This window comes from Saccharomycodes ludwigii, chromosome II (genome assembly GCF_020623625.1).
Source record: "Saccharomycodes ludwigii strain NBRC 1722 chromosome II, whole genome shotgun sequence".
Taxonomy (NCBI): domain Eukaryota; kingdom Fungi; phylum Ascomycota; class Saccharomycetes; order Saccharomycodales; family Saccharomycodaceae; genus Saccharomycodes; species Saccharomycodes ludwigii.
The window spans coordinates 1,900,629-1,914,586 of NC_060201.1; the positions used below are offsets into that span (position 1 = coordinate 1,900,629).

The window sequence follows — 13,958 nt, forward strand, 5'->3', positions numbered from 1 at the left end:
TGGGCGAATTAAATTGAAAAAAAAAAAAAAAAGTGTTCTTCAGAATTAGCTTTTTTTATTTTCAATTTTTTTTTTTTTTTTTTTTTTTTTTTTTAAATTTCAGCGGCGATAAAATGTATTCAATTACTATAATTTACTCTATAACTTAAAATCATACTAAGCAGCAAATATAACCAGTTCAAAGGTCTTTATTCATATATTACAATCTTAGAGAAATCATAAAATCTAAATATGCCTCCAATTAGCCAAAATATGTATGTTCAACAACCATCCAATTTGGAAAAATTCAAAATGGGTTTAATGATGGGTACTACGGTTGGTGTTGTTACTGGTATATTTTTTGGTGGGTTTGCTATTTTAACACAGGGTCCAGGACCAAATGGGTTCGTTAGAACTTTAGGTAAATACATTTTAGGTAGTGCTGCTACTTTTGGTCTATTTATGAGTGTAGGTAGTGTTATTAGAAGCGATACAACATTATCGTCACCCAGATATACCCATCAAACTAATTTACAACATGAAGCTTGGAAACTAAGAGCCAAATATGGATTATATAAAAAAGAAAGAGATTAGAGGAATATATATATATATATATATGCTTAGGTTCTTAAGGTTAATCTTTTTTTCCTTTTTTTCCTTTTTTTTTTTTTTTTTTTTGGGTTTAATTACCTGAATGAAAGACGCATAATATATGGATAACTATTGCTAATGCTGTTCTTTATTGTTAGTATCATGTATATGATGAACATGTAAATATATTTAAGAATTAGTACCATTTACTTTACCTGTAACTCTTTAAAATCTTTTTTGAAACTTACGACACTCATCCAAGATTGCTTTGCCTATAGGTTACTTTTGACCTTAAGAAATGTATGTGTGAATCATTGGAAATGTTACTGATTATTTAGTGTTTTATACTAGCAGTTTTGTTGCTTAAATTTTTTTTTTTTTTTTTTTTTACTATGCGTTAAATGCGAAGAAAGTTCGGACAAGGAGAAAAAAAAAAAAAAAAAAAAAAAAATTTAAGCAACGAAGTTCACTTTTCACATTTAACGTCTGGCATTCTTTCAATCTTTAAACAAACACTTTTAATATGGCAAAAATCAATAATACTAACCAAAGTAAAGACATCTAACATAATGGTTTTTATTTTTAGAACTAACAGTGTGAGATTCCCAATTGCCAAACGAATAAACTCTTCTTCGTTGTACTTTGGAAAATATGTTAACAAACTATTAATTAAAACTATTAGATATAAGTCGTCCTCTTCGCAGCCTTATCCTCAGAATTTAGAAGAATTGGCTAAAATGGATAATATTGACAATATTCCACCAGAAGTAATACGTAAACTGTTAATAGAGAAAACTGAACAATTGAACTTACAAAATGAAGTTAAAATGTTGAAGGAATTAACTAAACAAGAAGAATTTTCTCGAAATTCAAATTTTTCTACAATAAAGGCAAAATATGCTAGACCATTTTGGAATTTCCTATTGCTCAGCAGTTTTGTTTATTTATTCTATCATTATTTATGGCTAAAATTAGAATACGAAGAAAGAGAGAAAGAATTACATTTAGAGGCAACAAACATTGAGAATCAATTAGCACAGTTGATCGAAGATATTGATAAAAATGCAGATGTTTCTAATGACGGCGCTAACGATTCTAAAAAGAAATCCAAAAGATTTTGGCTTTTTTAAAAGTAATTATCCAGAAAGAGTGGAAAAAATGAAAAAAATAAAAAAGGAGTAAGAGTAAACTCTAAAAAAGGCTAATATATTGTATGTAACAAAGTTAACAGATTTCCTTTAATGTTAAAACAAATATATAAATTTATGTGTAAATAGGCTTCAACAACGACATGAAAAAAAAAAAGAGTAATATTCCCATACACATAACTTATTATTTCACTGTTTATTCAACGAGACTATGGCACTGCGATAAAGTGCATGCGCCCTGTAATTCGGGTAAATCATATATTTCTATTTTGTCACCAAAGCAAACGTATATTTGTCCCAAAACATCCTCAGGGAAACCAATAATAGTAAAAGCAGTGTCACTGGATTTTTCTATATATGCATAATTTCTAGGAATCGATTGTTGTGTGATATGACTAGCAATTTTAGAAGAAATGTATTTGCTAACTCGTTGGTACTTAGTTCTTTGTAAATTCAACCGCTCTTCTGCTAATAAGTGTTGTGAGTTATCTTCTCTCATCTGAAATATATGTATGGTATCTGTACTTCCGACACATGCTAGGTAATCTATATTATAATCAAATTCTAATTGCGTAATTTTACATGAGGTGGATCCTCTTCTAAACTCCCTAAAAGAATGTAACCCTGAGGAAGTTCTAAAACATCTTATAATTGTACCCCTAGTAGAAGCAGTGGACAAAACATTGCCATCGTGACTTAGAGCCAAACAACGAACATTCCTACTATGAACATTGGGAATAAAATTAATTTGTTTAATATTCAATGCATCAAAAACCACAATGTTATTCAAAATTACTAAATCTTTTAATTTATTATCATCATCACCATTAGTATTTATAGTATCCTGATGATGCCGGTTGATTTTATTTAGGGAATAACTAGTATAAACTAAAGTGCTCACATCATCGTGTGACAACTTCATTTTAATTTCGTAAGAAGGACCATCTTCTTCGATTTCTGAGGAAATAGCCGAGTTTTTCGAATTAATATGCCTATTTAACCACTTTTTCTGCTTCTTATTTACTAATTCTTTGATAACTTTATTTTCCATAACGTCTATTGTATGCAATAATTGCATACAGGATATATCATACACAAAAATTTGTTTGCTATCTAGTAGAACAACTAACCTTTTTCTATTTAAACATACTTGTTGTACGTTATGTTCAAATTTCAATTCACAAATAGTAGTTTTCCTCCTGGTATTTATTATTTTAAGTTTTTTCGGCTGTGTTACTTTATCAACAACAGCTATTAGACTTGTGGCAAATAACATCTCGATTAAGTATCGTGGATCATTGTACAGCGAAGCAGAATTACTCAAAATACTGCCACTGTTAACATTCGGAAAATTTAGCGGCAAAATGCCATCTTGCTTGCTTAAACCATTTGTAAGCTGTTGTCCTTGTAATTCAAATATCTTCCCAAATGGATTTATATTATAAATGGTTAGCTTGTTGTCTATGGTTACAGCGACATTTGATACATTTTGATTAAAAGATAAGGGAATAATATGCATTGTTTTTCTTTCGTGGTTGTTGCTGAGAAATAACTTGTAAGAATAAGAATAACAACTACTCAAAAAAGAAAAGACTCTCACTAGAGTGGCAGATATTACACAATATAAAGGTTCAGATTAACCGACTAAAGGTTATCTATTAATAGCGTGATTTCTAAACTTTTCAAAAGTGATCTAAATACAAAGAATATTTCTCCTTAAAAAAAAAAAAAAAAAAAAAAAAAAAAAAAAAAAGGAAGAAAAAGAAGAAAAAAAAATAAAAGAAAAAAAAACCGGTACAATTCAAAAGTATTTTTGAAAAAAAAAAAAAAAAAAAGAAAAAAAAAGAAAAAAGAAAAGAAAAACTGGAAAAAGAAAAATTTTGATTATTATCATTGTAAAAAATTCTGTGGCTAAACCAGATATTAAAGTTAAACAAATTGGGAATATGGCCCAGTAAATTAATAAATGATAAATAATATAACATGTACATATAGATAAATAAATATATATATATATATATATATATATTTATGCTTTTCCGGCAATCCCTCATATAATTAAAACTCCAGTGTTTGTTTAATTTTATGTTGATGTGTGCTACCATCAACATCACTAATGTCAACAGGCTTACTTATTTTTTGTTCAGTTTCACCTTCATCAATAGGTATACTCCATTCTTCAATGTCTAATCCTTTTTTATTATTTCTAAAGCACAATTCTGCTGTTCTAATAAGCATTTCACTTCTTTCATCACTAAATATAGGTAATTTTAAAACATGGAATAACCCATGTTGAACTTTGTTCGGTTGCCCTTGTGCCTTGTAACATTTTTCCAAATAATCCAACATTTGTTGAGGAAAAGGTTCCAATATTACAACTGAACTAAAAATTTGGCGAGACAAATTCATAACCAATGAATTTTCATTGAAGAGAATGGTCGAAAGGCTAGCAAGCAATACTGCATTAGATGAATGTTCCTTTAAGATCATATGTAAACCATATAACAATTTAGTTATATTAGGTAAGGAGTAAAAATGTGGTGGATATACAACTGGGTTCAAAAATGATGGTAATACAATTCTAATTAAGTTACCTTTATGCCTACTTATAGCGTCCCGGACTTTTTGTACACATGTGTCAGCATCTTTTTCTATAGGTGATATAACAGTGATATCTTCTCTGGTGGGCGGAGGAACCATTCTAGAAGTGATATCGAATAATTGGCAATAAGCCGTTGGATCCTTGAATGTGCTTTGCTGCCCATTATCGCTTGAATGTTGAGTATTAGTCCTATTATTACTATCCGATGTCAAACCATACCTCCAAGCAATTTTTAAATTTCTTTGATTTTCCTGCTTCTCTTGTATTGCTGGTATTTTGACCTGTTCTTTTTGCTGCCTGCTAATTTTTTGATCCAACAAATTTTGAACTGTTAGTTTTGACTCATTTTCGACAACTTTGGTTTTTTTGATTTCCCTTTTACTGCTACTTTTGTAAAGCCCAGGCAAATCAGCAGAATAATGCAAATTTGGGGTAATAACAATCAAATGTGTAGATTTGGGTTGAATCTTATTATACTGAATACTTTGACTGGAAAATAATCTGGTCAAAACACTATTAAAGTCAGTACTATCAACAGCACCCTCTTCGATTAATAAAGAATGGCCAAGGGGAATACCGCCATGTAGTAAATATTTATCTAGACTGAGACAGCCCGTTGAAGTAATTTGTTGAGAAGTTATCACGGTAGATGGCTTAACACCAGGGTGCCTTAACTGTTTTGAGGGATTATTTAGGCTCAAATCACCCATACCTCTCGTAATTGATTGCGAAGCGGTAGCATTGCTTTTATTTGGGATTATTTTTGGCAAGCTGGTTGTGTTTTGAGGAATACGAGAGGATGTTGTGCTACCACGACCATAAAGTGGAGTTGCATTAGGCATCCTTACTCGTTCTCTCTGCCTGGCATCTGATGGTGTATTACCAGTAGCGCTCAACACATCGTTTCTTTTTCTAAAAGACATATATACTATTAAATATACTGGGAGGAGGGTTTAATTAGTTGTCTTTGACCTGAACTTTTGAAAAAGGAAAATGTTTTAAAAATCCAAGTGCTTGAAAGAGTATAAAACTTATCTTTTGCACATCACCTTAAACTCATACGAGATGTGAATGAGGCCAACAGAGATTAATTGGTTGTCGAAATAATTAAAAAAAAAAAAAAAAAAAAAAAAAAAAAAAAAGAAAAAAAAAAAAAAAAACTTTATCCTAAATTGGTATAGTCCGAACATCAGAAGATATATACGAAATTTGAAAAAATTTTTTTTTTTTTTTTTATTTTTTTAGATCTAATAAAAATAATGAAGATTGAATTTTTAGAACAGAAAAGTATTTTCCTACACTCTATAATCTCCAACCTTTAATAACAAAAGTGTAATCTTTGCAATTCCATTCCGTTTTTATAAATGTTTGCAGTTGATCCTACAATCCTTGTATCTGTATACGAAACAATTGTTCAATGCCACGAACCACCGTTTTTAGGAAGAGCCTGAAAATATTGCGCCATATTAGCTTATATGGTATCATATTTCCGTATACATCTTACGCATTTTATGTCAGTCTGAAAACCAACTGGGAAATAACCAAAAGGAAGGATGATCATACTATATTAAAATACACACCATTAAAAATTTGTGGAAGATATGAAAATCCATTCGAAGAATATAGAATACAAACCGTTTATGAATTTTTCATAAATCGTATAATTGAATTATTTGAAACTAATAGAGGTGGAATTCCAATTGATCAAGCTAGAATGAACACATTAATGCCAATACACAAACCCACTTGGACAACAACTACTAGTGTTAACGGTGTTAATACCTCAAAAGAAATTTTATCTGATCCAATTGATTCAATCACATTGATGGATACCTTTGCTTTATCCAAGAACAAAGATTCTACGAGATCAACTGCAAATCTTGATGTCACTTGGTTAGGACAATCATGTTCATTTATATTGTATAATAATTCTTTGAAAATTTTGACTGATCCATTATTTACCAATTTTTTAATTAGTCCAAAGTTTGGACCGAAAAGAATTACCAAACTACCATGTAGTATAGAAGATGTACCACAACCGGACATAATCTTGGTTTCACATAATCACCCAGATCATTTAGATGAGTTAAGTTTAAAAACGTGGGCAAATAAGGAGAATGTCACCTGGATTGTACCTAAAGGTTTGGGAACGTTCTTGAAAAAAAATTACGACATCAAAAATTACATTGAACTAAGTTGGTGGCAATCTGCTAAGATCACCACCAAAAATTTGCATAAAACATATTTTGTACATTGTACACCAGCAATGCATTGGTCTGGTAGATCTTTGTTGGATTCAAATGAATCTTTATGGTGTACTTTTTTGGTTAAAGAGCAGGGATGCTCACAGAATTTTTTATTTCATGGTGGTGATACAGGGTATGTTAAAGATCTATTTAAAATGATTAGGGCTAGATATGGTGATGTGAAGCTAGCTATATTGCCCTGTGGACAATATTGTCCCCAGTGGCACCAAAAACCAAGGCATATTAATCCAACCGAGGTCTTAAATATTATGAAAGACCTCCATGCCCAAAACGTTCTAGGAGTGCATTGGGGTACGTTTGTATTAAGTGGTGAATACTTTCGAGAGCCTAAAGAAAAATTAGAATTTTTAGCGGAATGGGAGGGTGTTTCGCAGAATTGTTATTGTCCAGAATTAGGCAATACCCAACAGTTTTAACTGGATATCTTTAAAAATCTATGTAGGTTCTATTATTGAAACTATTGAATAAACATATATAAACATATATAAATATGTGTTTAAAATTTACCCTTTTTAAATCCAATAGTTTGTATCCTACTAATTGCATAACATATACCACTACTAAGATTTAGTATTGTGCAATAAATTATAAATTTATTGTAGCTAGCAATGGATTGACCATTCCCAATAATAACCCCACCAATCTCAATAATAGGTAAACTTAGCAGAGCAGTAATAAAATACATGGTACCATATTTTACGCCAAACTCTTCAATTTTACAAATCTGACCTATAGCTACAGGAGTTAATGACAATATTGAGGAACATACAAATCCATATAAAGCAGAATAAGCATACAATACCTTTAGATCGTATCCAAATGGTAGCCACATTACAAAATTTAAAATAGTGATTAATAGTAAAGATATGACTAGCATTTGAAATTTACCCGTATATTTGTCCGCAATGTAGCCGGAGATTCTTCCCAAGACACCAAAGGCATTAATGACAGTCACTAATGAGTAAGCTTTGGATTGAGAAACGCCCCTCGTGATACAATAAGATGCAAAATAAGTTGCTGACACCGTTAATCCATTTTCAGCAAATGCACAACCTAAATAACAGAATAAAAATTTGGGATTTCTATAGTTAAAAATAGACTTTACGTCAATTGAATTTTTCAAATAAATTTTTAGCTTTTTCATCCAACCCACGTAACCTTTGGTATGATTATCAGATTGTACATAATTCATAACTAATGGATTTTCGCTTGTTAAGAAGAGTGATATAATTAAGGTGAACGTAACTATACCTCCCAACACTCTAATTGCGTTGGCAAATCCAATCAAAGAATATAATTTACGTAACATAATTGGAAATACAATGCCACCAATTGATCCACCTAATGAAGCGATACTATTAGCAATTCCTCTTTTTTTTTTAAAAAATGTTGCGACACAACTAATTAAACTAGTCATTAAAATGCCGCTACCAAATCCAAACAATATACTAAAACTTAGTATAAATTGGTAGACCTTGGTGCACTCAGCCATACAAAAAATTCCAACAATACAGCATATTGAAGCTAAATAATTTATCTTGGAACAACCATTCCTATCAAAGTAACATCCACAAAAAATGCAGCTAAAAAATAAGGTAAAAGTGTAAATAGCAAATATCCAAGATATTGTTGAATTTTTTTCATTTTTCAATTGATTTTCTTGCAAATAAGCTTGTATTGCACCAACACTATTTAAAACACCAAATACTGTTATTAATCCACACATTGAACCGAAAAGTGATAGATATGCCCTTGGTCCACCATCTGGGAATTTGAGTAATTTATCTTCATCATCCCATTCATATGTATTTTCCTTTTGTTTATTCTGTTTGTCATCTTCTATATTTGCTATTGCTTCCGTAGTTATGGATGATTCACTGCATCTTACCCTTGTTGTTCCTAATGTAATCTTCGTTTCTTGGAGGGTTTCTTTAGGTAACTTAGGAGATGTCGCTGTAGTTGTACTCGTGTTCATTTTGTTACTGTTAATCAGATACATGTATATATATAGAGAAAGAGGGATTCATTTACTTACTTCTTATTTATTTAGTTACGTAACAAAACCAGGATGTATTAAACAAGCGAAATATACAACCCTTTTTAAGAAATTCTTGTTACTATATGACTTTATTACACAAGTAGTTTAGTTATTTAAAAAAAAAAAAAAAAAAAAAAAAAAATGGATATAAAACACCCTCTTTAACATGCATATTGGCATTGTTAATATTTTAATTCCCATTACTGTTGTTTGTGCTGTAAAGCGGAATTCAAGGCCCGATGAAGATAAGGAAAAGAAAGAAAAAAAGAAAAAAGAAAAAAAATTGGAAATGATTTTTTATCTTTTTTCTTTTTTCTTTTTTCTTTTTTCTTTTTTTCTAGGTCGAAAACGGGATAAATGGTTTTGTAATAATGAGCGTATCAACTATTGCAGATAATACAACCGACAGTTTTTACCGATAATCAATAGGACTATCATTTACTTGGTTTAGTTTTAATTTGTTGGCAATATGAAGATGTTGGATTTGTTTGAGATTATAAATAGTATTAAATGCAGGAAATACGAATAGTATGTGGCTTTAACTTGTTTTTGTTTGTATTTTATGTTTTTTCTTCTTGTTTATGTACTTAACTATTATTAATAGATAATATACAAATGCGAGAATAAACAAACGCTCTGCCGGTACTAAAAAGGTTTGTCTATCCGAGATCCGGAAGTATAAAGAGATGTCCATTTTCTTTCCTTTTTTTGCCATGTTTAATAATTCAAAAAAAAAAAAAAAAAAAACAATAATATCAGGAAATATCTCAAATGAATGAAAACGCCCGCTTGACTGAGGGATTTTATTTTGTTATCCAAAAAAAAGGGAAAAAAATATATATATATTCGAGGTTAAATAAATAGCATAAACATAAGACATTTGTTTAAATTAAGCACTAAAAACTACTATATTTTATAAAATAATGCCTCTTTGAATATACTAGGTACTAGGATTACCATTAAAAAAAGCAAAAAGCAAAAAGCAAAAATAAAAAAAAAAATTAAAAAACTTGGCATATAAATAAGACATAGCTCTTCACAAGTTCAATAATGTTTCCTTAAAGTAGTTTTCATTTTTCTCTTCTGTCTCCTTGTCCTTATTATTATTTAGATTTAAAAATCCTCTGACAAACAAAAAAGAAGAAAGAGGAACAAGACCTAGAAAAAAAAAAAAAACAAAAAAAGAGGGAAAAGTGAATAGAAAGCATTTAGTAAATCAGCAAATATAATACAATTATCTCACATATATAACTATCCATAAAACGAAAAAGAAAAAAAAAATGCTATCAACTAAGAATATCCTACTATCTAGTGCCATTAGAAACACTACTGCTTCATCTTTATTGCCAGCCGTTGCCAACTATGCATTGCTATCTTCCACATCTGGCATTACTAAAAGGTATAAGCATCATAAGACCCAAAGCCAGTTTGCTGCTACCGACTCAATCACACCATTGGAGCCTTTGCCTAATAAGCCAATTATTGATATGGCTTATGATTTACATTTACCCGAGAGATCTGTATTAGGGAAGTTACCATATCATTGTGAAGAACCAATTGTTTTTGTGCATGGATTATTTGGTTCAAAAAGAAATTATTTTGCTGATTGTAAGAAGATCGCTAATGCGTTACAAACACCAGTCTATACAGTCGACGTCAGAAATCATGGGCTAAGTGAACATGCATTGCCTTTTGATTATGAAACTATTACCAATGATGTTTTGCACTTTATTGAGAAACACCAACTAACTGGTGCCAGTAAGAATAAAAAAGTCAGTATTATTGGCTATTCTTTGGGTGCTAAAGTTGCTATGATGTCGTTATTGAAAAAACCAGAAACATTCAGATCTGCTGTGATTATTGATAATTCACCGGTTGTTCAACCAGAAATTACTCCTTTTTTGAAGATTTTTGTTAAGGCCTGTGTAAGCACTCTCCAAAATGGTCAAATTAAAGCCAATGATAAATTGTGGAGACATAAAGCCAGTCAAGCTATGAGAAAATTGATCCCATCTCCCGGTATTAGGGGCTATTTATTGAATAATGTCATTAACAAGCCCCCAAAGACAAAGGAGTATAAATCACCCGTTATTAATTATAATGACGGTTATATTCATTTCAGGAACCCAGTTAAACATATGAGCGAAATCGCTGTTGGTAATGTTGCTGATTGGCCAACTAAATTAGTTGAGGGTAAGCAATATTTAGGCCCTGTCTGCTTTTTAAGAGGTCTAAAATCTGATTTTATTCTCGAAAATGGTATTAAAGCTATTAATAAATATTTCCCATATAACGAGATTATTGGCTTAAATACTACCCATTTCATGTTGAACGAGAGGCCAAACGAATACGTTAGAAGTATTGTGGATTTCTTCAAATCTTCCAGAAGTGCTTTGGAAAATAAAATTTTGGCTGATAGTAAGAAGGGCACCGTTTCCATCGATATCGTTTCAGAAGGAGAACAGCAATTGGAGGGAGATAAGAAAGAATTATAACTAGATGTTATGGGTAATAAACCTGACGCTAATTATGGTGCTGATACGGGTATTAGTTCTAGTAAATTATCAGCAACGGTAATCAATATCCCACACATCGATATTATAAATGATGAAAATAAAGTGACTTCAACAGAGACAATAAATTGTAACCGAGGTAAACTTCGGAGTTCTATAATTCAAAGAATTATTTCTTTATTTTAGGTTTTTTTTTTTTTTTTTATTACAGAATACATTCGAAATTTTATTTTCAAGTTATAAGTCTATATATGCATATAAAAACCCCATTTACTATCTTTGCGTAGTTTTATATTTTTTTTTTTTTCCTTTTTTAAAAGTAACACTTGGAATTCTTATTGTTTATGGGTGGGAATGTTATTTACAGGAGTATAAAATTAATTTACATACGGGTATAGGCTAACCTTGTACGACTTTTATTTTTTTTTTTTTTTTTATTTATTTATCCTTTAGTGTTGATAAGGTTTCAATGTTATATTCTTTCAAAGTTCTGTCGTCAACAAAGCTTGGGCTTCCAACAACTAAATCGGAGCCAGTAACACTCTTAGGAAATGCAATTACATCTCTAATACTTTCTAAATTACACATCATAGCACACATTCTATCAAATCCGATAGCAAAGCCAGCATGTGGGGGACATCCCATTTCAAAGGCATTTAATAAATGCTTAAAAATATCATCATTCTTTACCTTCAAAATATTATCAAATATGAATTTTTGCAAAACTGGATCATGGATTCTCCTTGAACCTCCACCTAACTCAACACCGTTGATTACTAAGTCGTAATGTAATCCTTTAGTTTGTAAAAACATGTTTTCATCTTTATTCACATTCTGAAATTTATCGTAGTCCTTTATATTTAGCATAGTAAATGGGTGATGTGTTGCTGTATACTCATTTTTTTTGTATTTAGGGTATTGCTGTCTTGTATTGATTAATGGAGACTGCGGTTTCTCTTCTACTGGCGAAAATAATGGGAAATCTACAACCCAAGAAGCCACTGGAGCATTATTATTTTTCACCTGATATAATTTTTTACCTAATTCATTTTTAATAATTAATTGGCGTGCTCTTCCCAATGGCGTCGGATTTTCAAAAATTAATTGATTAGGCTCTCTAGTAGAGCCTAGGACAATATCGCCTGGTTCCAAATTCAAGATTTTATTCATTAATTTTGGATTTTCAAACGTGGCAAATGAAGTAAAATTTTCAAACCATATCTCATTATTCTTTGTAGTAATTGGTACCACAGTTGGTACTCTGTAGTTATAGTTATCCTCATTGACTAACAAGCTTTCCCAGTTCTGACTGTATTCCGTTAGGTCAGTAAACGCCTTTCTCATAATTAAAATCTCAAAGATTGGGTAATCTTCATTTTCATAGGCGCGGCATCCTAATTCACTCATATTTATTATTTGCAATTGAGGAAAACGTAAATCTGGCTTATCAATACCATATTTAGTCATGGCCTGTTCGTAGGTGATTGTGTTGATCTTGTTAGTGTTGACGGGTATATCCAAAACAATTGAGTGATTATTAGAATCAACAGTCTGTAAAGAAGTTTGTGCTATTTTAGACCAAGTTTGACAGACAACATCACTAACTACTTCCATCACATCTTCACTGTTAGCAAATGACAATTCCATATCAATTTGAGTAAATTCTGGTTGTCTATCAGCTCTTAAATCTTCATCTCTAAAACATTTGGCTACTTGGAAATATCTATGAACCCCACTGGCCATCAATAACTGTTTGTATTGTTGAGGTGACTGTGGCAATGCATAAAATAACGGAGAATTGTCAAATTTGCTGGTGTTTCTTGTTGGTACAATGAATTCCCTGGCACCCTCTGGTGTAGATTTAAATAATAAAGGTGTTTCCACTTCTATGAAACCATACGAATCTAACACGTTTCTAATACATTTATTAGCTTCATATCTTTTTTTCAATATGCTTTGATATTTAGGCTGTCTCAATTGTAAATATCTATATTCAGCGGGAAAGTTGTTGTTATTAGCTTCATTTTCTGTAGTTAATAAGTCATATAATTGAGAAGGTTTTTTGTTGGCAGAATTTAGAATATTCAATGAAGAAACAGATATTTCATACTTCTCAGTATTATTAAGATCATTATGATCGAATAACCCTGTGTTTTTTTTAACTTTTTTCAATTTGACTTTACCTTGAAGTTGGATACAGTCTTCAACATTTAAATTCTTTAATAAATTCTGTGAATCAACCAATTGTATTTTAGATCCATTAATATCACGAAAAGTACCAAATATTAAATTTTTGCCAATTTTTTTCGGTTTAGAATCAATCCAACCATTTAAAGTAACAGTAGAATCATTCAATTTCAAGTCGTTGACGGATTGCATTGTCTTAAAAAAATGAAACTTATTCTTAATGGATTGTAAAGACGGTGGTGTCAAATCATTATTAGTGGCTACGCTAATACATCTTTTTGTAGTCAAACTTATTGATGACCTCAACATTTTGTGTTATTTGATTGAGAACTTTTACGGTAATACCTATTGACAAATAATTTAGTGTTACAATTGAATCCAATTTGGATAATATTTTCCTTTTTTTTTTTTTTTTTTTTCTGTTTTTTTTTTTTCTGTTTTTTTTTTTTCTAAATGTCTGAGAGTTTATTGTCGATTAAATTAATAAATAATATTCTGGATTATGAACAATCACCAAATATCATAAATATATTTCTCAATCTCTGTAATTTTTTTTTTTTTTTGCGATTTTTTTTTTTGCGATTTTTTTTTATTGCTGTTATTTATTTATCCGGAAAAAGTCGGCTATCCGAA

The 13,958-nt window shown here is 30.6% G+C and overlaps 8 protein-coding genes across 8 annotated transcripts; 4 read left to right on the top strand and 4 right to left on the bottom strand.

The window, feature by feature from the left end:
* Positions 1-231: 231 nt before the first annotated feature.
* On the top strand, positions 232-573 carry MGR2 (Mgr2p; the record flags this gene model as incomplete). The annotated part of the gene is made up of 1 exon (XM_046080785.1): positions 232-573. One exon carries the CDS (start codon positions 232-234, stop codon positions 571-573), a length of 342 nt encoding a protein of 113 aa, XP_045936160.1.
* Positions 574-1,139: 566 nt separating this feature from the next.
* Positions 1,140-1,700, top strand: INA17 (Ina17p; the record flags this gene model as incomplete). The annotated part of the gene is made up of 1 exon (XM_046080784.1): positions 1,140-1,700. One exon carries the CDS (start codon positions 1,140-1,142, stop codon positions 1,698-1,700), a length of 561 nt encoding a protein of 186 aa, XP_045936161.1.
* Positions 1,701-1,914: 214 nt separating this feature from the next.
* ATG21 (Atg21p) lies at positions 1,915-3,237 on the bottom strand (the record flags this gene model as incomplete). Its single annotated transcript, XM_046080783.1, has 1 exon — positions 1,915-3,237. The coding sequence occupies one exon, from the start codon at positions 3,235-3,237 to the stop codon at positions 1,915-1,917; it is 1,323 nt and encodes a 440-aa protein (XP_045936162.1).
* Positions 3,238-3,776: 539 nt separating this feature from the next.
* Positions 3,777-5,243, bottom strand: ELP4 (Elongator subunit ELP4; the record flags this gene model as incomplete). The annotated part of the gene is made up of 1 exon (XM_046080782.1): positions 3,777-5,243. The coding sequence occupies one exon, from the start codon at positions 5,241-5,243 to the stop codon at positions 3,777-3,779; it is 1,467 nt and encodes a 488-aa protein (XP_045936163.1).
* Positions 5,244-5,737: 494 nt separating this feature from the next.
* Positions 5,738-7,003, top strand: FMP30 (N-acetylphosphatidylethanolamine-hydrolyzing phospholipase D; the record flags this gene model as incomplete). The annotated part of the gene is made up of 1 exon (XM_046080781.1): positions 5,738-7,003. The coding sequence occupies one exon, from the start codon at positions 5,738-5,740 to the stop codon at positions 7,001-7,003; it is 1,266 nt and encodes a 421-aa protein (XP_045936164.1).
* Positions 7,004-7,083: 80 nt separating this feature from the next.
* On the bottom strand, positions 7,084-8,562 carry SCDLUD_002054 (uncharacterized protein; the record flags this gene model as incomplete). The annotated part of the gene is made up of 1 exon (XM_046080780.1): positions 7,084-8,562. One exon carries the CDS (start codon positions 8,560-8,562, stop codon positions 7,084-7,086), a length of 1,479 nt encoding a protein of 492 aa, XP_045936165.1.
* Positions 8,563-9,905: 1,343 nt separating this feature from the next.
* SCDLUD_002055 (uncharacterized protein) lies at positions 9,906-11,120 on the top strand (the record flags this gene model as incomplete). The annotated part of the gene is made up of 1 exon (XM_046080779.1): positions 9,906-11,120. One exon carries the CDS (start codon positions 9,906-9,908, stop codon positions 11,118-11,120), a length of 1,215 nt encoding a protein of 404 aa, XP_045936166.1.
* Positions 11,121-11,576: 456 nt separating this feature from the next.
* On the bottom strand, positions 11,577-13,634 carry MSD1 (aspartate--tRNA ligase MSD1; the record flags this gene model as incomplete). The annotated part of the gene is made up of 1 exon (XM_046080778.1): positions 11,577-13,634. One exon carries the CDS (start codon positions 13,632-13,634, stop codon positions 11,577-11,579), a length of 2,058 nt encoding a protein of 685 aa, XP_045936167.1.
* Between the last annotated feature and the right edge of the window lie 324 nt (positions 13,635-13,958).